This window comes from Erythrolamprus reginae, chromosome 1 (assembly GCF_031021105.1).
Source record: "Erythrolamprus reginae isolate rEryReg1 chromosome 1, rEryReg1.hap1, whole genome shotgun sequence".
Lineage (NCBI taxonomy): Eukaryota > Metazoa > Chordata > Lepidosauria > Squamata > Dipsadidae > Erythrolamprus > Erythrolamprus reginae.
The window spans coordinates 165,300,875-165,322,300 of NC_091950.1; the positions used below are offsets into that span (position 1 = coordinate 165,300,875).

General features: G+C 39.4%; 1 protein-coding gene across 6 annotated transcripts in view; it reads right to left on the reverse strand.

Annotated features, from left to right (window-relative positions):
- Positions 1-21,426, reverse strand: part of NCKAP5 (NCK associated protein 5) — an 845,077-nt gene that overhangs the window by 205,818 nt on the left and 617,833 nt on the right. For all 6 annotated transcript variants that reach the window (XM_070731175.1, XM_070731183.1, XM_070731191.1 and 3 more), the window contains 2 exons: positions 16,679-16,747; positions 7,624-7,662 (listed from right to left, as the gene is read on the reverse strand). In XM_070731175.1, coding sequence (XP_070587276.1) covers positions 7,624-7,662; positions 16,679-16,747 — 108 coding nt within the window. The remainder of the gene's footprint in view (positions 1-7,623; positions 7,663-16,678; positions 16,748-21,426) is intronic.

Below are 21,426 nucleotides of genomic sequence, written 5' to 3' on the forward strand. Positions count from 1 at the left end.
GAGTCTGAAACAACCTGAGTGTTTGTCTTCTCTTGTGCTGTGTCAAAGCCAGCATGATTGGGGGGGGGGGGGGGGGAGAGGGAAAATAACACAATTTTGTTAAGAGATAGCCGGAAAAAACATAGCTTAGCTTTAATTCAAAGTTAACACTGAATGAACTAAGAAATCATTTTGCCTGCACACATTACGAGGGCAGTGCTTATTTAAAATACCCCTAAGGCTAACCAAGTTATATATTCTCTGCCTACTAAAGTGACAAGGAGGCAATGATATTTTATTTGAAGTGCAGCACAATTCTAAATCCTTTAATTCAGCAAATAGATGCTCTAGTAATAACTGCATCAACTCAGGCCTCACATGGAGAACTATTATAGGTATTCTGTTTAAGCAAGCAAAAGCGCTAATGCCACTTCTTAAGGAGTTTCTAACAAATAAGATACAGAGGAGCTAGCGGCAAAAATTAAGATTGAAACTACAGACTTCAAAGCAATAAATGTTTTATGAGACCTGGGAATTCAGACTCACTTAGACTGAGCAACACCACCCATGTATCATTTCAAAAACCTGGGTGTTGACCTCCCTTGTTCCTACATTTAAAGTTAAATTAAAATTTGACTGGCTTGATCAGTGTTTCTCAACTTTGACAACTTCATGATATACAGATAGTCCTCTACTTATGAGCACAATTATAGAGCCTCGGTGGCACAGTGGTTAGAGTGCAGTACTGCAAGCTACTTCTGCTGATCATCAGCTGCTAGCAGTTTGGCAGATGGAATCTCAGTAGGCTCAAGGTTGACTCAGCCTTCCGTCCTTCCAAAGTTGGTAAAATGAGGAGCTAGATTGTTGGGGGCAATATGCTTACTCTCTGTAAACCTCTTAGAGAAGACTGTAAAGCACTGTGAAGCGGTATATAAGTCTAAGTGCTATTGCTATTCCTAATTGAGCTCAGCATTTCTATTGCTAAGGGGGACATTTCTTAAGTGAGCTTTTCCCATTTTACGACTTTTCTGGCTACAGTTGTTAAGTGAATCATTGTAGTTGTTCAGTTAGTAACATGGTTGTTAATTGAATCTGGTTTCCCCCATTGATTTTGTTTGTCAGAAGGTTGGAAAAGATGATCACATGACTCTAGGACTTTGCAGCAATTATAAATACATGCCAGTTGCCAAGTGTACCAGTGTTGACCATGGGGATGGCGCAATGGCTTTTAAGTTTAGGAAATGATCATAAGTCACTTTTTTTCAGTGCCATTGTAACTTCGAACAGATACTAAATAAACTGTTGTAGGGACTACCCATATAGACTTCAACTCTCAGCACTGAACTATGTAAAATTAGAAGTCTAGATATCTTAAATCATACCAGAAGAGATGGAGGGATGGATTACACTTTTTTGTACAGTAAAAACAGTGTTTTTCCTCTATTACAATCCGATGGTTCAGTTTGGCTAAGAGAAACTAGCCAAAGTCTAGTTCAACACCAGAACCACTAAGCCACGTGGGCTCAAAAACTTGCATTGCTTGTAAAAGTATGAATGAGGGGTCCTTGGTGCTCCCTGAGCTTGGCTGTTTTGTTGCAGATGTTTCATTAAGTTAACAGCATCAGTGCACTGATGATATTACCTATTTTGGGTAATGAAAGGTCTGAAAGAAAACAACTAAGCTTAGGGAGCATCAAGAGCCTCTTATTTCAACCCTGTGCTACAAATATTCTTCTTTAAATCTATTATATTTCCTTTTCAAAACTGAATTCACTAAAGGGAAATGTCTTGCAAAGTAGAGTCATATCGAACATGCCTATTTTAAACTATAAATTTAACCTCAAGAGTTCAATGACCTTGATAAATCTCTCTAGTTTTTGCTCTTTCAGTTGATAAGATCTCCTGGTTTTAAGAAAACCCAGAAAATGCAGCTCTGGGACAACCATGACCTGGATGACTGAGAATTTTCATAGACAATAATTTGATATTATTTTGGGCTATTTGTACTTAATTCCTTATACCATTATTTAATTAAATTTAATTGATTTTAAAAATAAAAACACTATCAAAAGTATCTGTTAAAGGATCATTGAAATTTCATGGTATAATACATATGATCAGTGTTCCTGCATGGTATTATTCTTGATGTGAGTTGTTCAGGTTCCTTCTGTATTTATAAAGTCCCTCTGGGGTATCATCTCTTGGTGACATGACTTGTTCTGCCTTAGTGTAATGTAGTAGAAGACTTATATGTTTACTGGGTCTTACTTGGATTAGTATAAAGTAATTTGTGATTGACCCCCAAAGCAGAATTTCCTATTCATTGTACAGTTTGTCTTCTTGTCCTTTCGTATAAATGCACTCAGTCCAGATAGCATTAAAAGGTCTGTAAGAGTTAACATTCATTAACATTTAGAATGCTTTGTGTTTCCGCTTCAAGATATTAACTTAGCTAGTGTTGCTCAGCCAAGGCTGTGTATCTGTCAAATTTTGTCAATATCAAGCAAATCACTCCATTAAACACATTTTAATCTATATTCTTGGTCCTTAGAACCTGTGGCTCTTGCATCTACTGCTAATGATAAAAAGAGCAGCTATGGGAGAAAAATTAATCCTAGAGGTGCTATAATTATATTATGGGAATATTGCCTCCCCTCATTTCATTGCTTTCTTTTTTTGTATCTTTGTAGTTTTGAAAAAGGAAGGACAGTGTTTTTAAGTAACATAATGCTATATTGAGAACAACACAATCACAAAGACAGCCTCACAGAATGTATTGTTACCTTGTAGAATGCTAATCTAATTTTTGTAGGCTCTAGAACTCAGAATTTGTACAGCAGATATGAATGGAATTATTTGATTTGTTCCTGGGACTGGTTGATTTGTTTCCTTAATGTTTCATAGATACTATGGAATTAAAACATGAAAGCATCTTTTAACTCCCTAATATCTATGAAACATTAAGGAGACAAATGAATCACTATGAGAATTGTCTAAAACCCCTTATTCAAAGTCCCAGATCCTCTTGACTCCTTAATGTTAGTGCAATCCATTTCCTGAAAGCACATGGAGGCAATTACTGAAAACATTTCCATTGACACACGTGCCACATGGAGTTTTGAAAAGGGTCTGGTGTTTCTGTGCTTCAAGAACTGGATCTGGGCAGGTTCCCTGCCATGAACCCCTTCAAATGGATTTCTACAATCCTAATAACCATGGCCACAGAGTTGATCAAGAGGTGCAACTACATAGCTTTTGGAAGGGCTCCAGAAAAAAATAATTAGAAAGCAAAAATGTTATTCCAAATCCAAAAATGCTAAAAAAAAAGGAGGGAGGGAGGAAATAAGGAAGGAAGGAAGATATAAATGTGACAATTATTTGTTTAATTATTTGTGGTGAATTAACTCTATCATTCAGTCAATTACAGTCATTTAATGAGAAGTTGAGTTGATTACTTGGCAAACTATTTAGACAGTATAGATGAAATATTGTACAAATGAAGCTGAACTCATGGTGATTACATAGATAAAGCCATGTAGCTTCCTTGGCAAGTGTGAAGAAGTTATTTGTCCTCGGCCTCCTTCCAGGATATTTCTTCCAGTCTTGTTTATAAACTGGTTGATTTTCCATCTAAATACTAATTATCTCAAGCCTTGCTTCCATCCTGAAATTAGCTATGTTCTGCCATCTAGTTGAGTATTTAGAGAACACAGGTTGGTTTCAACTCACAATTACAAAGAGACAGGATATTCAGAGTTACCGTGTTTTTTTGTGTATAAAACGCACTATTTCCTCCTAAAAATAGGCTGATAATTAGGGTGTGCCTTACACTCTGAATGTAGCTTTTTCCCCCCAGCCCTAACTAGCTGCTAACGATCTTCCAACTCTTACCTTGCAGGATCTTTCATTGTTACTCTCTGCGAAGAATGTTTTCCAAGCCCTAAGTCTTTGCAGGTTTTTAAAAATTACTCTAACTTGCTATGAGTAAGTTTCTTTCTAGCCCTAATCAGGTGCTAACAATGTTCACAGCTCTTACCAGCTTGCAAACTCTTTCACTGTTAATCTCTGCCAAAAATGTAGTCCAAACCCTGCCTTTGATTTTTTTTGTTTGTTCTCTATTTCCTCAAAATGTTTCTTTCCAGCCCTAACCAGGTGCTAACAATGTTCCCAGCTTTTACCAGCTTGCAAGCTCTTTCATTGTTACTCTCTGTGAAGAATGTTTTCCAAGCCCTAAGTCTTTGCAGGGTTTGTTTCATTACTCTAACTTGCTCTGAGTAAGTTTCTTTCAGCTCTAACCAAGTGCTAACAATGTTCCCAGCTTTTATCGGCTTGTAAGCTCTTTCATTGTTACATTGCCAAGAATGTATTCCAAAACCTGTTTTTGAAAGTTTTTTTTTCATTGTTTTACTTGCTCCAAATGTTTCTTTCCAGCCCTAACCAAATGCTAACAATGTTCCCATCTCTTACCCGCTTGCAAGCTCTTTCACTGTTACTCTCTGCAAAGAAGGTTTTCCAAGCTCTAAGTCTTTGCAGGGGGTTTTCCACTGCTCTACTTGTAACTTAAGGAAGATCTGAGGAAGGCTACGGACCTGGGATTGGCTGGGGTGTAAGTTCGGATAGGGGCAACTAGCTTTCCACCAGGTTCTTTTCTTTTAAAGAGAGAGTGAGAGAAAAAGGGGGGGCGAATAACCAGCTTCTCTAGAGAAAGAAATGTTTATCTCCCATCAATTGCAGTGTAAAGATAGAAAGACAGAATTAGACTGTAATTGATGGGGGATACACATTTATTTCTCTAAAGAAGCTGGTTATTCGCCTGCCCCCTTTTCTTTCTCTCTCTCTCTTTAAAATAAAAGAACCTGGTGGAAAGCTAGACGCCCCCAGCTGAACTCACACTCCAGCCAATCCAAGGTGCATAGCCTTCCTCAGATCTTCCTCAGATGGGCTTGGCTTCCCACTCGCGGCTGCTATGTCTTCAGAGCCTGCAGCTGGTAATGACTGGTGGGGGAATTCTGGGAGTTGAAGTCCACAAGTCTTGAAGCTGTCAAGTAAGTTAGAAGTTAGGAGTGCAAGGGTCTTCAAACCTGGCAAGTTTAAGACTTGTGGACTTTCACTCCCATTTCTGAGGTAGTATGATTGGTGGAGGAATTCTGGGAGTTAAAGTCCACAAGTCTTGAAGCTGTCAAGTTTGAAGTTTGTAAAAAGTGTACATGGTTTTAAAAAGTATACATGGTTGTAAAAAGTATTCTGCTAACTGGTATTTTATTAAATAATATAATACTACACCATTTGGTTCAGAATACTTTTTTTCTTGTTTTCCTTCTCTAAAATCTAGGTGCATCTTATACACCGGTGCATCTTATATACTGAAAAATATGGTAAGTAGTGCAAACATTAAGTAAGGCATCACGTCATTGTACCCAATTTTTCTGCGATCAATAGGTGGAAACATCATGTGACCACAGCTTGCTACCTTCCCTGCCAGATTTTCCATTGATGTTATTAATTGGAAACTGGCTGAGAAAGTCACAAATGCCAGTCACATGACCCTGGGACACGGCTACAATTGTAAGTAAGCAATGGTTGCCAAGCACCTATATCATAATCATGTGACCATGAGGATGCTGTGTCATAAACGCAAAGGTCAGAAATAACTTTTTTCAGTGCAGTCATAACTTAGAATGGCCACTAAAGAAATAGTCATACCCTAAGGACTACTTTTACATAGGTTTGCATCATATGTTCCAAATAAAAAACAATCAACTTGCCATAGGCTCCCAGAAAATATGATATACTGTACAAGAAAAATATATCACTCTTTTTTCCAACTGTGGGCCAAGAAACCATCACTGGCCAATCTCCTTGACAAACTGCTACCATTATTCACTCTGCAACTTTCAATTATGCCAATACACTAAGAGGAGCTCCAAAACATAATAATAAATAATAATAATAATAAAGGAGTTGGAAGGAACCTTAGAGGTCTTCTAGGCTAACCCCGTGCCTAGGCAGGAAACGCTACACTGCTTCAGACAGATGGCTATCCAACGTCTTCTTAAAAACTTCCAGTGCTGGAGCATTTACAACTTCTGGAGGCAAGCTGTTCCACTGATTAATTGTTCTAATTGTCAGGAAATTTCTCCTTAGTTCTAACTTGCTTCTCTCCTTATTCAGCATCCACCCATTGCTTCTTGTTTTACTCTCAGGTGCTTTGGAGAATAGGTTGACTCCTTTTTCTTTGTGGCAACTCCTGAGATATTGGAACACTGCTGTCATGTCTCCCCTGGTCCTTCTTATTGCTGCATGTACAAATAGCAATAGAACTTAGGCCCTTCACAGTGCTTTACAACCCTTTCTAAGCGGTTTAGAGAGTCAGCAATTCCCCCCAAACTATCTGGGTCCTCATTTTACCCATTTCAGAAGCAGGGAAGGCTGAGTCAACCTTGAACTGGTGAGACTTGAACTGCTGGCCTGCAATACTGCATTCTAATCACTGCAACACTACACCTCTTTATAGATTCACATAGAGACAGAATTGGGTGGAACAAAACTGAGTGGAAAACTGTAGGAAAGTTAACATTTTCAAGGGTAAAAAACGGAAGTCCAGGTCCTTTGAAAAGACACCTTTGGGACAACCATGGCCTGGATAATTAAGAATCTCCATAGAGAAGTGGCAAGATCCTCTTCTAGAAGAATAAGCTCAGTATTGTTGGGAAGAAACTCCAGGTAAAGGTGGATCAACGTTTTGGCAGACATGGTTAAGTTCCCTTTCTCCCTGTTCTGGAGAAAAAGAGATAAACCCACATTTCAATTGTGGTTTTATACTGCTTCTTATGCGACCACTGTTTTGCTTTGATTTTTAACTCTAGAGCAGTGTTTCTCAAACTTCACAACTTCAAGATGTGCGGACCTCAGCTCCCAGAACTCACCAGCCATCATGGGTTATACTTGCTAAGTCTTAAAAGTTGGCAAGTCTGAGAAGCACTGCCCTAGAGCATATCTTGGTATAGAAAAATGAGCTTCAATATCATACATAAGTAATAACTAAAATACTGTATATAAGTAAAAAGACTACACATATATAAGCTGGGGGAAAGGTGAAAAAATTCAATTAATGTCTCACAGCAGCTCCAACCAAACTGGCTATCTCCAAGGTGCAATTCAAGAAAACTAAAAACAGCTGCATGTCTCATTACATGTGTAGGGATTTGGCTGTCTTCAGCTCTAAATATAAATGAACATGTTAAGCAAAGCAATCAATTGTTCCAAATCTGCAAGAATGGCATCACCGAGTATATACAAAAATGGGGTCATATTCTAATGGTATATATTACCGGTGATAAATTTATTTAATGGAACACTCCCAAATATGGATGAGATTTCAGGTCCAGCTTAACTTGAAGTAATCTTGTAAGTTAACTCTGCTCAATTGCTGAGAGCATTCTGTAAACTCCATAGGATTTTATCAGCAGGAAGACACTGAAATAAATTCTTAATCTTTATTCAATGGCCTCAGAAGGATAATCAAAGAGATTCCTAGTGATTCAATGCAATATATCATTATGTTCAATTTACTGAAGGAAAAAATTTGATAATTTTAGGTAAGGGTAGGTTTTTTTGTCACCACAAAGAAAATAAATGACTTACCTTCTGAGTAAGCAGTGCTTGTACAACCTGGTTGGCTACCTACAGAAGACATAATCATAGCTGAGAATTACTTTTCATAATTAAACCCTCCTAACTTCCATAGAAACGGAGATTCTTCTTTTTTTTTTTTAACTTTTAAAACTTGGTAGTTTTTTAAGTGACCCCTTAACAATCTGCAAAGTGAAGGGTTATAACCAGTTCAGACCAGGAGCCAAATTATATATAAGTCAATTGCTTTAAAGAAAGAAAGAAACATTTCTGTCCTCCATATGGAAAAGGCAGTCCTGAATATACAAAAAAGGGAAAAAAGACCATCTGTTCATGACAGCTAGGTGGCATTGCATGCTCCAGAAATATTAAAATACCTACAACACAATCAGAGTAGAATTTTATCATACTTTTAAAAATATTGACTTGAAACAAATAACAAAACTTTGATTTATAGAACTATGTATAGAATTAATTTTACTTAGAAACATAGAAGATTGATGGCAGAAAAATACCCCATGGTCCATCTAGTCTGCCCTTATACTATTTCCTGTATTTTATCTTAGGATGGATATATGTTTATTCCAGGCATGTTTAAATTCAGTTACTGTAAATTTACCAACCACGTCTGCTGGAAGTTTGTTCCAAGCATCACAATCTCCCACTGTATAGAGTGCTGGTTAATTCTTTACTTATCCTACTAGGAACATTTTCTGTATTTTCGTCTTATTCTTTAAAATAAAAAATAGCTTCCTATTTATCAAATTTAAAATACAAAATCAGATATAGAAGTCTATCACTTATTTTAGCATGCAATTAATCATAGTTTAATGAGCAATATACTACCATTTTATTTTCTTTATGTAAATACTTTTACTATTTGGAATAAACTGATTTTTAAAGAAATGAGATGTCCCTTCCTTTCACTAATTTGATTTTAAAATTTTGTTTCCTGTGAATTAGAATTTAAGAGAGGAATTCAACCTTTTTCTAAATACTTTTTATAGAAGTCAAATGCTTGAAATGATTCACATTCTCATAAAATGACCAATTCCCTTCCTATCATTTCCAAAACTGTTCTCTAACCTAAGGCACCACAGACAGCAAAGGTCACACAAAATAGCTATCTCTATGATTTAATACAAGACACAGATTAAAACTGTAGCCAGAACTCACAAGAGTATAAATATAACTTTTTAGATAAGAGTGGCAATAGAAGAAATATGCTATATTGTGGTTTTTTTTAATCTAAATTCTAAACAATAAGCAAATACTTTAAATACCACAATTAATACTCTAAATTTTGGGAATTCACTAAAGTGCCTACATATTCACTGAAACAACACAAAGAGATATAATAAGAGAGGAGAGGTATTAAATACTACAGAAATTCTACAATTTTTAATAAACCAAGTGTCTGAAATGAAGATACTTAGAATATTGGGAAGGGAGATATATGGATGCTTTTATTTATAGAATCACTGAATAATTGCCTAACACCACCACAATGGAGCATTAGACAGTAAATTGTCTGATTGTCTGGTGGTGGGATCACCGAGCACATGTTATATGTTATATGTTGTGTGTGTGTTTTATATTACAAAAATCAATAAAAATATTAATTAAAAAAGTTTAGTTTAGTTTAGTTTATTTAGATTTGTATGCCGCCCCTCTCCGAAGACTCGGGGTGGCTAACAACAATAAAAAACAATGTAACAAATCTAATATTAAAAAGTAATCTAAAAAACCCCAATTTAAGAGATCAATCATACCAACAAACATACCATGTATAAATTCTATAAGCCTAGGGGGAAGGGAGAAAAAATTTTCAATTCCCCCATGCCTGAGGACAGAGGTGGGTTTTAAGGAGCTTGCGAAAGGCAAGGAGGGTGGGGGCAACTCTGGTATCTGGGGGGAAATGGTTCCAGAGGGTCGGGGCCGCCACAGAGAAGGCTCTTCTCCTGGGTCCCGCCAAATGACATTGTTTAGTCGACGGGACCCAGAGAAGGCCAACTCTGTGGGACCTAACCGGTCGCTGGGATTCGTGCGGCAGAAGGCGGTCCCAGAGAGCATTAGACAGTAAAGGTTCCCCTTACACATATATGCTAGTTGTTCCTGACTCTAGGGGGTGGTGCTCATCTCCGTTTCAAAGCTGGAGAGCCAGCGCTATCCAAAGAAGTCTCTGTGATCATGTGGCCGGCATGACTAAATGCTAAAGGCATACAGAACGCTGTTACCTTCCCCCAAAGGTGGTTCCTATTTTTCTACTTGCATTTTTTATGTACTTTTGAACTGCTAGGTTGGCAGAAGCTGGGACAAGTAATGGGAGCTCACCCTATTATGCGGCACTAGGGATTTGAACAAATGTCACAAAGCATTATGTAGGATGTGCTTAAGAAAGGCTGTTAAGAAACGCCGAGGAACATCTGAGACGCTCAGCGTGGGGGCGGGTGAGAGCCGCTGCGACCTGGGCATCACCTGAGGAGTCCAGCCCAGCTGAGAAACCGGAGGGGGCTGCTGGCGGCTATTTAAGATCCTAGGACGCCAGAAACGCCGAGGAACATCTGAGACGCTCAGCGTGGGGGCGGGTGAGAGCCGCTGCGACCTGGGCGTCACCCGAGGAGTCCAGCCCAGCTGAGAACCAAAGGGGACTACTGGCGGAGGTGGCCTGGATCAGATCAGACACCTTACCGGACAAGGCAGACCTCAGACGCCAGGACGCCAAATGGTGGGGGCACCTGGCGTCGAAGAGGATGCTGCCTGGCAATGGAACCTGAATTACCAACCATTATGGGGACCATCTGTGTCGGAACCACCTCTGCAGGGATCATGTGGAGGCTGCTCAGAAGAGGTTTGAGAGTCGTGTGGAGCCACGGAGGGTGTGGGGATTCGGAGATGTCGCCCAATAGGACTATTAGCACTTGAGGGAGACTGGGACGACCAGCGATTATTGGGACTGTTACAGGGAGAGAACTTGGAATAATCCCAAATAAGGCAAGAGACAGATCCTGGAGTGCCGGCCAATGGCAGCTGCCAGCACTGAGAAGTCCATTCTATTATTGCACTTTAAGACTAAGACATTGGCTTTAAGACACTTTAAGCCACTTTAAGACTAAGACATCAGCCAACCTGGAGTTTGGTTCCCTCGTGCTGCTGTGTTCCCTTCATTAATTTATATTTTCTATTTGATACTATTTTTTAGTGTTTTTAGTGTTTTTAAATTGCTTAATTGCTATTTTAAATTGTTATTAATTTAATCAATTTTTAATATAATTGGGAGTTCTAAATTAATGGATGATTGGGATAAATATATTTGTGGGTATGAATGGAATGACTGGTATGATTGGGTTGGTGGGGGTGGGTGGGGTTATGGTATGGATGAGATGATTGATAATAGTATGAATGAGAGATTTGGCCCACCTGACGCTCGGGAGACAGGAGAGGAAGGGGCACTGATCTCTGGGGTGGCAGTGGGTCAGAATATTCCAGTGTTGCTGGGGAGAGGCAGATATGGCGGGGGCCACAGAGTTAGCCGTTCCAGGGGAACGAGGGATCGTTGCTTAATAACGGTCCCTTGTTCTGGCTCTGTGAGCCCAATCTCGGGTACTGGTGATGAGTGGAACTCTGGCCCAGGGCTCAGGTTGCTGCTGCTTAATGCCAGGTCGGTGGTAAATAAAGCTCTCCTCATCCGGGATTTGATCCTGGATGAGGAGGCCGACCTGGCATGTATTACTGAAACCTGGCTGGGCCCAGAGGGAGGTGTTCCTCTCTCTGAAATCTGCCCAGCCGGGTTTCAAATACGGCATCAACCTCGACCCCAGGGAAGGGGGGGAGGAGTGGCTATTATAGCCAGGGAGAGCCTTTGCCTGCGTAGACTCATTGCTCCGGAAATTGCGGGTTGCGAGTCTCTCTTGCTGAAGTTGGACTTAGGGGTTGAGGTGGGCTTATTTCTCACGTACCTGCCTCCCAGCTGCGTGTCAAAAGCCCTGCCTGTGCTGCTCGAGGAGGTAGCCGGGTTGGCGGTGGAGTTCCCCGGACTCATTGTCCTGGGGGACTTCAACCTGCCGTCACTCGGCGAAACCTCTGGGTTGGCACAGGAGTTCATGGCCACCATGACAGCCATGGACCTGACCCAAGTAGTACAGGGTCCGACTCACGAGGGAGGGCACGCACCTGACATGGTATTCCTTTCCGAGCAATTGAGTAATGGTCTGAGACTAAGGGGCTTAGAAGTGTTGCCTTTGTCATGGTCAGACCATTTTCTACTACGGCTTGACTTCCTGGCTCCAATCCTTCCCCGCAGGGAGGCGGAACCAATCAAGATGTTCCGCCCCAGACGCCTGATGGACCCAGAGGGCTTTCAGATGGCGCTTGGGGTTATTCCAGAGGCACTCGTCCACAGTTCGGCGGAGTCTCTTGCAGAGGCCTGGAACAGGGCTGCTGCGGAGGCTCTTGACCGGATTGCGCCTTTGCGACCTCTCCGTGGCGCTAGACCCCGTAGAGCCCCATGGTTCAACGAGGAGCTCCGGGAGTTGAAACGCCAAAAGAGACGTCTAGAGAAGCGATGGAGGAAGAGTAGGTCTGAATCTGATCGAACACTTGTAAGAGCTTTTATTAAGACTTACAAAGTGGCGCTCAAGGCGGCAAGATGCGCGTACCATGCCGCCTTGATTGCATCAGCGGAATCCCACCTGGCCGCTCTGTTTAGGGTGACCCGCTCCCTTCTTAACCAGGGGGGAGTTGAGGAGCCCTTGCAGAGTAGTGCCGAGGATTTTAACACATTTTTCGCTGATAAAGTCGCTCAGATCCGGGCCGACCTCGACTCCAATTGTAAAACAGAGTCGACTGACAACGAGTCAGTCGAGGTGACTGGGGCACGTACTTGTCCACCTGTCTGGGAAGAGTTTGATCTGGTGACACCTGATGAAGTGGACAAGGCCATTGGAGCTGTGAGTTCCGCCACCTGCTTACTGTATCTGTGTCCCTCCTGGTTGGTCTCGGCCAGCAGGGAGGTGACACGGAGCTGGGCCCAGGAGATTACCAACGCTTCCTTGGGGAGGGGAGTTTTTCCAACACTCTATAAAGAAGCGCTCGTGCGCCCCCTCCTCAAGAAGCCTTCCCTGGACCCAGCTGTACTTAATAACTATCGTCCAGTCTCCAACGTTCCCTTTATGAGGAAGGTTGTTGAGAAGGTGGTGGCACTCCAGCTCCAGCGGTCCTTGGAAGAAGCCGATTATCTAGGTCCCCAGCAGTCGGGCTTCAGGCCCGGTTACAGCACGGAAACCGCTTTGGTCGCGTTGATGGATGATCTCTGGCGGGCTCGGGACAGGGGTTTATCCTCTGTCCTGGTGCTCCTCGACCTCTCAGCGGCTTTCGATACCATCGACCATGGTATCCTTCTGTGCCGTCTGGAGGGGTTGGGGGTGGGAGGCACTGTTCTTCAGTGGTTCTCCTCCTACCTCTCTGGCCGGTCGCAGTCGGTTTTAGTGGGGGGTCAGAGGTCGGCTCCGAGGTCTCTCCCTTGTGGGGTGCCTCAGGGGTCGGTTCTCTCCCCCCTACTATTCAACATCTACATGAAATCGCTAGGTGAGATCATCCAAGGACATGGGGTGAGGTATCATCAATATGCTGATGATACCCAGCTTTACATCTCCACCCCATGCCCAGTCAACGAAGCGGTGGAAGTGATGTGCCGGTGCCTGGAGGCTGTTGGGGCCTGGATGGGTGTCAACAGACTCAAACTCAACCCGGATAAGACGGAGTGGCTGTGGGTTTTGCCTCCCAAGGACAATCCCACCTGTCCGTCCATTACCCTGGGGGGGGAATTATTGACCCCCTCAGAGAGGGTCCGCAACTTGGGCGTCCTCCTCGATCCACAGCTCACATTAGAAAACCATCTCTCAGCTGTGGCGAGGGGGGCGTTTGCCCAGGTTCGCCTGGTGCACCAGTTGCGGCCCTATCTGGACCGGGACTCATTGCTCACAGTCACTCATGCCCTCATCACCTCGAGGTTCGACTACTGTAATGCTCTCTACATGGGGCTACCTTTGAAAAGTGTTCGGAAACTTCAGATCGTGCAAAATGCAGCTGCGAGAGCAGTCATGGGCTTACCTAGGTATGCCCATGTTTCACCATCACTCCGCAGCCTGCATTGGCTGCCGATCAATTTCCGGTCACAATTCAAAGTGTTGGTTATGACCTTTAAAGCCCTTCATGGCATTGGACCAGAATATCTCCGAGACCGCCTCCTGCCGCACGAATCCCAGCGACCGATTAGGTCCCACAGAGTGGGCCTTCTCCGGGTCCCGTCAACTAAACAATGTCGGTTGGCAGGCCCCAGGGGAAGAGCCTTCTCTGTGGCGGCACCGGCTCTCTGGAACCAACTCCCCCCGGAGATTAGAACTGCCCCTACTCTCCTTGCCTTCCGTAAACTCCTTAAAACCCACCTTTGCCGTCAGGCATGGGGGAATTGAAACATCTCCCCCTGGGCATGTTTAATTTATACATGGTATGCTTGTGTGTGTGTCTGTTAGTTTATGGGGTTTTTAAAATTTCTAAATATTTTAATTAATTGCATTATTTATGATTTGTTTCACTTGTTGTGAGCCGCCCCGAGTCTTCGGAGAGGGGCGGCATACAAATCCAAATAATAAATAAATAAATAAATAAATAAATAAATACATACATACATAAATAAATAAATAATAAATAATACCTTAAAATAAAAATCAATACTTTTTCTTTTTTCATGGTAATTTCCTGAATTTGAGCTGCTTGTTTATTTCTTTATTATTGACAGAGTGAAGGAGGGGTGAAAGAAGAAAAGAAAACAATAAGGAAGGAAAGTTTCCGATGCTGTCAGCTTCTTACAAGAAATTAAATGGGAACGCCTACAGAAAGTTAAAAGTCATTGCTGCTCCTACTGATTTTTAGCCATTTTTAGCCTTGTCTCTGATAATTCTATTTTTTTCTTAGGTCAAGAAATATCTCTGAAACAACAACCCACCAGGTCAAGGGTTGTCTAATAAATGAATAAAACTCATTATTAAGTGCTGCTTAGACTAGAGCTGTACATCACGTACATGATGAATTTTTCCTTGGAGGAAATAACAGAGATTTACAACTAAATTGAAAGCAATTGTTTCCGGAGATAACTTTTTAAAAGAAGAATGTTAGTCCTTTATTATAATAATAATAATAATAATAATAATAATAATAATAATAATAATGATGATGATGATGATGATGATGATGATGATGATGTATTGATTTTTATCCCACCTTTCTTACTTTATAAGAAACTCAGGGTAGTGTATAAACATAATACTCCTTCTCCTTTTTTACCACAATGGGATCTATCCAGAGATTCTGAAAAAAGATGAATCTGATCTTTCTTATTTCTTATCTCACCCATTTTGGTGGTGTTTGCTTCACTCTTACTTCTTTCATTTCAAAGACTTCCAAGAATTTGACCTCTACTCTTCAGGCAAACACTAATTTTAACATATAAAACACGGATGTCAAACTCACCATGTAATGTTGCTATCATGTGACATTTCGTAATATTTTTCCCATTCGTGGAGCTGGGATGGGCATGGCCTGTACACATCAGGCCCGCAGGCCACCAGTTTGACACCCCTAATATGTAACAAGGGTTTAAAAAACATATTCCTTTCCATCTACAGTTCAAAGAGGTTAGCTTGGTCAATACTATTCTTAGCCATCCAAGTAACATAACCAGTTTTAAAGTTTATGGCTTATTGGCTCTTTTAATTCCATTTTTTAATATATATTTTGTTTTATGTTTGGTATGAATGTGTTGTTTGGTTTTTTAAATATGATAGGGTTTTATATGCTTTTTTAGTATTAGATTTGTTCTACTATAATATTGTTTTTATTATTGTTGTGAGCCGCCCCGAGTCTTCAGAGATGGGCGGCATACAAATCTAATAAATTATTATTATTATTATTATTATTATTATTATTATTATTATTATTCAATTATCAATTTTGATTGTGATATTGAATTCTGAATAATTTTTAGTGATTGCAAATTGATTGGATTGTATCTTTTTAAACCTTGTTTTGGTGTCATAATTTTATTGTGTGAAGATCAACAGTTCAATTTTTCATTTGGCTTGTTTGTTACACTCCTCTAAAAGGGTGTCATTATAATGACCTTCACCATTATCAGGCAAAAAGCTCTGTGGCAATTTGATTACCACTATGCCCCTTCCAAACTATACCCTTTAACAAACAATATCCAAATCATCTTTGTCAGTAACATTTCTGAGTCATTCTTTTTTTTTTCAAAGGCACCACAAGGAAAAAAAATATATAATTGATCATTTTATTTGTCTGCAAAAATGCTAATCTATGATTTTTAATCTTCTCAGTTGCCAGGCTCCCTTGGACCATCCCAGACAAATGGCATTCCAAGCTTTGTTTGAAAACCTCTAGGCATGGAGCATCGGTGACTCCAGAAGGCAGGCTGTAGTTTTCACAGGAAATCCTTCCTTAATTTGTACCTAGAGATTTTGAAACAAAGCTTTGAGAGCCACTTGACTGAGATAGTCCAAGGAAGCCTGCACTAGGCAGTAGTTTGGACCGGAAGACCCAAGAATCATTACTTTGTATTTTTTAGTTCATGAATAGACAAGACCTTCAATTTTTAATTAGTAAAGAAGATATTGTTGGCCTTGATGCCTGGAGATTTGAGGTAAATGAACTTTGGTTATTTGAAAAAAAGATACAGCAAAATCTGTGCAAAAATCAAACTACCTACGATGGCTTCTTTGCAATATTACTTGTTGTCCTGAGAAATTTGCTAATAAGTAAAATGAAACTATGTAAATTAGTTTATGATTCAGACATATAGCATTCTACAATAATAGAATGATTGTCTGGACAGCTATATAAACATTTTAAATAAATCAATACAAATAATAATAAACAACTTGAGATTGAGAATTAAAGGACAACAAGAGGAAGCCAAAAATCTGTATCATGGGAGGGAGAAGGAAATATTTAACCAAAGGGTAGGAGACAAACATTCCATCCATCTCACCTCATCGAGACATCTTTCATACTGTTCTCTCTGGTTTTTATTTTCCATAGCCAGTGCAGAATTCTCTACCTGAAAGACACAAAAGTACACACATACAAACAAAAATATAAATTAATTAATGGATAGTGTAAAGAACATGACAACTTATTTATGCAGCTAGTCCTCGACAGTTCATTTAGTAATTGTTCGAAGTTAAAAAAAGGGGACTTATGGCTGTTTTTTACACTTACAACCACTATACCACCCTCAAGGTCATGTGATCTAAATTTGGACACATGGCAACGGGTTAAAATTAATGATGATCACAATATCTCCTTTTGCAACCTTCTGACATGAAAAGTCAACAGGGTCACCAGATTCACCTAACAGCCATGATATTAACAATTGCAGCAGCTGACTAACAACTGTGACAAAAATGTTGTAAACTGGGGCAAAATTCACTTAATGAATGCCTTGCTTAACAACAGAAAATTTAGGCTCAATTAAGGTTATAAATTGAGGACTATCTATATTGTGTATGTAATCTCATAATCTTATAACCGTGTAGGATAAATATAATAACGATCTAAAGTAAACTTTGGATTTTTAAAAAAATCTGTGTTGTTCTGAAATAACACAAATTCTGTTAACATTATCAAATCACATGCACAATATTTTGCAATTTAGGTGAGCCAGACAGATGACTGAAATGTCTTCTTGACAGATACTGAAAACAGCCTTTAGTAAAAATACTGCAGTGGATATTTGATTTATCAATTTTCTTTTATTCAAGCCTTCCAAACTTTAGTGCTAGGAAACCATGAGTCAAGGGCATTGCCTTCCTTCTCTAATCAGAAAGCTTAGTTTAATATTAACAGATTTACATCTACAATATAAAAACTGATGTCCTTTTATCATTCAGACATCGTAGCAGTAATAGCCAGGGTAGTCATATTTTCATTTTGTTTTTTGTTTTTTTGGTTCCTACAAAACCAATGAAAGCATCATCACACGTTTCTCTTACTGTATCCACAATATTTTCTTCAGAATAATAGAACAGGTAAATAAGCTTTTTTCATTAAAGCAACAACAAAGAAACCTTCAAGACTATTTATTCCTAAAGTCAACTCCACCTTTCACAGGGCACAGGAAATCGTACTTCCGGATTTTTGTGTTCATGGGACTCACCCCTCTGAATTGAGGTGGCATAAACTAGACATGAGACGAGCCCTAAAGATCTATATCCGTAGGACTCAGGCATTTAGAGTGTCGGAGGCCCTGTTTGTATCTTTTTCATCTAGGGCAATGGGTACTAAAGTCTCCTCTCAGACTGTCAGCCGCTGGTTGCGTGAATGCATTTCAGAGGCTTACAAGACCAAGGGATCTCCTGTGCCGCAGGGGATAACGGGACACTCTACGCGCAGTGCAGCCACATCAACGTCCTGGAGGACTCAGGCATCGTTGGAGGACATTTGTAGGGCAGCCACCTGGGCAGCTCCGTCCACTTTTATCAGACACTATAGGATTGACTCCTTTGCTTCTGCGGAGGCAGCCTTTGGGAGGAGGGTTTTACAAGGGGTGTGTTCATTTTCAGAGCCCCTGGTCCAGCCTTCTCCCTCCCTGTGATTGTAACTTGGGTATATCCCATCTTGGACTCTCCTTGCAAGTGCATTGGAGAAGGACCGTTGAACTTACCTGAACGGTCTTCTCCATGCACTGCAAGGAGAGTCCAAACCCTCCCGAATTTGGGACCAGGGCCACTGTTGGGGGGTTTGTGTTAGTTTCCATGACTTAGACTTGTTGCATTGAATAGTTTAATAAATTGTGTTTAGCTTTACTGCTCCATCATTTCATTTTAGACTGGAGGGCTAAGGGGGCGGTGCCAGCCTAATATTTAAATTAAACTCAGTCCCTACCAATCAGACTGAAGAATAACCCAAAGTCCCTTTACTGCGACTATTAATAAAACATCAACAATAATTAAAGTATAACGATAGAGAACAAACTCAAAGTCCCTTTACTGTGACTGAGTTTTTTAGACTGGAGGGCTAAGGGGGCGGTGCCAACCTAATATTTAAATTAAACTCAGTCCCTACCAATCAGACTGAAGAATAACCCATCTTGGACTCTCCTTGCAAGTGCATTGGAGAATTAATCAGTACAAACGTAGAGCAGTGGAGGTGGTTTGATTCGTAATTCCATAAAATCACTGCACCTGGTCTCTCCACGAAACCAAGCCAGCCTTATTTTTTTCTCCCAACAGATATGCTTCTAAAAAGCAGAAATCTCTTCTGGCATTAGAAATGCCAGGTCAAGGCTATGGGGTGAAACAACCATGATCACTTCTCTGTCATGATTAGAAAGGTGCCATTTCTGAATCACAAAAGGCTTCTCTGAAAGAAACCCGGGTATCATACAATGTAAATCCCATTCTAGTCACCATAAGTGATATTTTAATAACAACGTTGTGAAAAAATAATAGCTTTTTTCAGAATTCATTCAATACATTTATGTACCACCATTCCTCTAAGAACCAAAGGTGGGATCAGATTCTGTTATACAACTAGGGTAAGGGTCCCCAAACTTGGAAACTTTAAGACTTGTGGACTTCAACTCCCAGAATTCTCTGGCTGGAGAATTCTGGAAGTTAAATCCACAAGTCTTAAAGTTGCCAAGTTTGAAGACCTCTGAACTAGGCCATCTCTCCATACATCGATTATATGAGGTACAGTTCATCTGTCTGGAACCCATACCACATCTCAGACATCTCTGAGTCTCCGGAGAGGGGCGGCATACAAATCCAATCAATCAATCAATCAATCAATCAACACCCTTGAAAATGTCCAAAGATACTTCACCAGAAGAGCCCTTCAGTCCTCCACTCGAAACAGAATACCCTACGAAACTAGACTTTCAATCCTTGGTCTTGAAAGCTTAGAACTATGACGCCTAAAACACGATCTAAGTATTGCCCACAAGATCATATGCTGCAATGTTCTACCTGTCAATGACTACTTCAGCTTCAATCGCAACAACACAAGAGCACGCAACAGATTCAAACTTAATATTAACCGCTCAAAACTTGACTGTAAAAAATATGACTTCAGCAACTGAGTTGTCGAAGCGTGGAACTCATTACCGGACTCAGTAGTGTCAACCCCTAACCCCCAACATTTTTCCCTTAGACTATCCACGATTGACCTCTCCAGGTTCCTTAGAGGTCAGTAAAGGGCGTGCATAAGGGCACCAGTATGCCTTCCGTCCCCTGTCCAATTGTCTCTCCTTATCTCATTTATCGTTTCTTCCTTTCAAATATGTTCACCTATACTTTTATATATTTTCTTCTATTCGTTTCTTTAGTTATATTACTACATATCTATTATCTTCAATGTGTATCATGTATTGGAATGAATGAATGAATGAATAAATAAAATTAAAATAAATAAAATAAATAAAATAAATAAAATAAATAAAATAAATAAAAAAATAAATAAAATAAATAAAATAAATAAAATAAATAAAATAAAAAAATAAAAAAATAAATAAAATAAATAAAATAAATAAAATAAATAAAATAAATAAAATAAATAAAATAAATAAAATAAATAAAATAAATAAATAAAATAAATAAATAAAATAAATAAAATAAATAAAATAAATAAAATAAATAAAATAAATAAAATAAATAAAATAAATAAAATAAATAAAATAAAATAAATAAAATAAATAAAATAAATAAAATAAATAAAATAAATAAAATAAATAAAATAAATAAAATAAATAAAATAAATAAAATAAATAGGCCGGGTCGCTCATTTGTCATTGCAAAGTCTCTTAGTTCATTTCATGGTTGAGGCTGGAGTTGAAACTGGATCTTGCTGATAGCTATTCCAACATATTAACCCCTATCGGACATGTATGGATGGTGGCCATCTGACTAAATAAGCATTAACACTCAGTGAATAAGACTGCTACTAATAAATAATGTCATAAAATACTGAAACATGGAAATACAGAAAAAACTTCCTGCTGCAGGTGTTACATCTCATTCACTCTTCTCATCAGTTTTCTATTATTTCTATTATTTCTTCTCATCAGTCTTCTGTTCTTTTCTTTCAATAAACATTAAGTCAGCATTTCCAACATAGTTACCAAAAATTGCCACAATCTTTATATGTTAAAAAGTTAAACAATTATCTGCAATTCTGAATAATAAATTGTTTATAAATTCAAAATAAGAACAATGAGTTCGGTAGGTAGAAAGGTTTGGACTCTGTTGTAACATTTTTGGGAGGAGGAATAATAGCTCCCAAATACTGTATTTCCTATAGTTAATTTTCATTCTATTTATGTAGTTATTTCAATATTTCTATTCTTGCCTCCTCACTTTCCCTCCTCACTCTTCCTGTCACAGTTCAGAAATAGTTGTAGGTCTCATTGCATGTCTTCAATCATATTCAAGTCTGAAGACTACGAATGCCATTACAAAACATTTATCTTTCTTTTTGGGTTGATCTGAATAAATGTTTCAGATCACTGTCTTGCTGAAACATCTAATCACTGTTCAGCTTTACACTTTTTGCTAATTACTTGGATACAAAATTTTCTTCCAAATCAACATTTTCTTTTCTTCCTGATTCACGGAAGCATAATTTGATCTCCTGTTGCATTCACCTGCGCGTATACACAAACATTATATATAATGGTCACATTTAAACAAAATAAATTAACAGCCCAATATCCTATCCATGTTCACATAACATATGTAT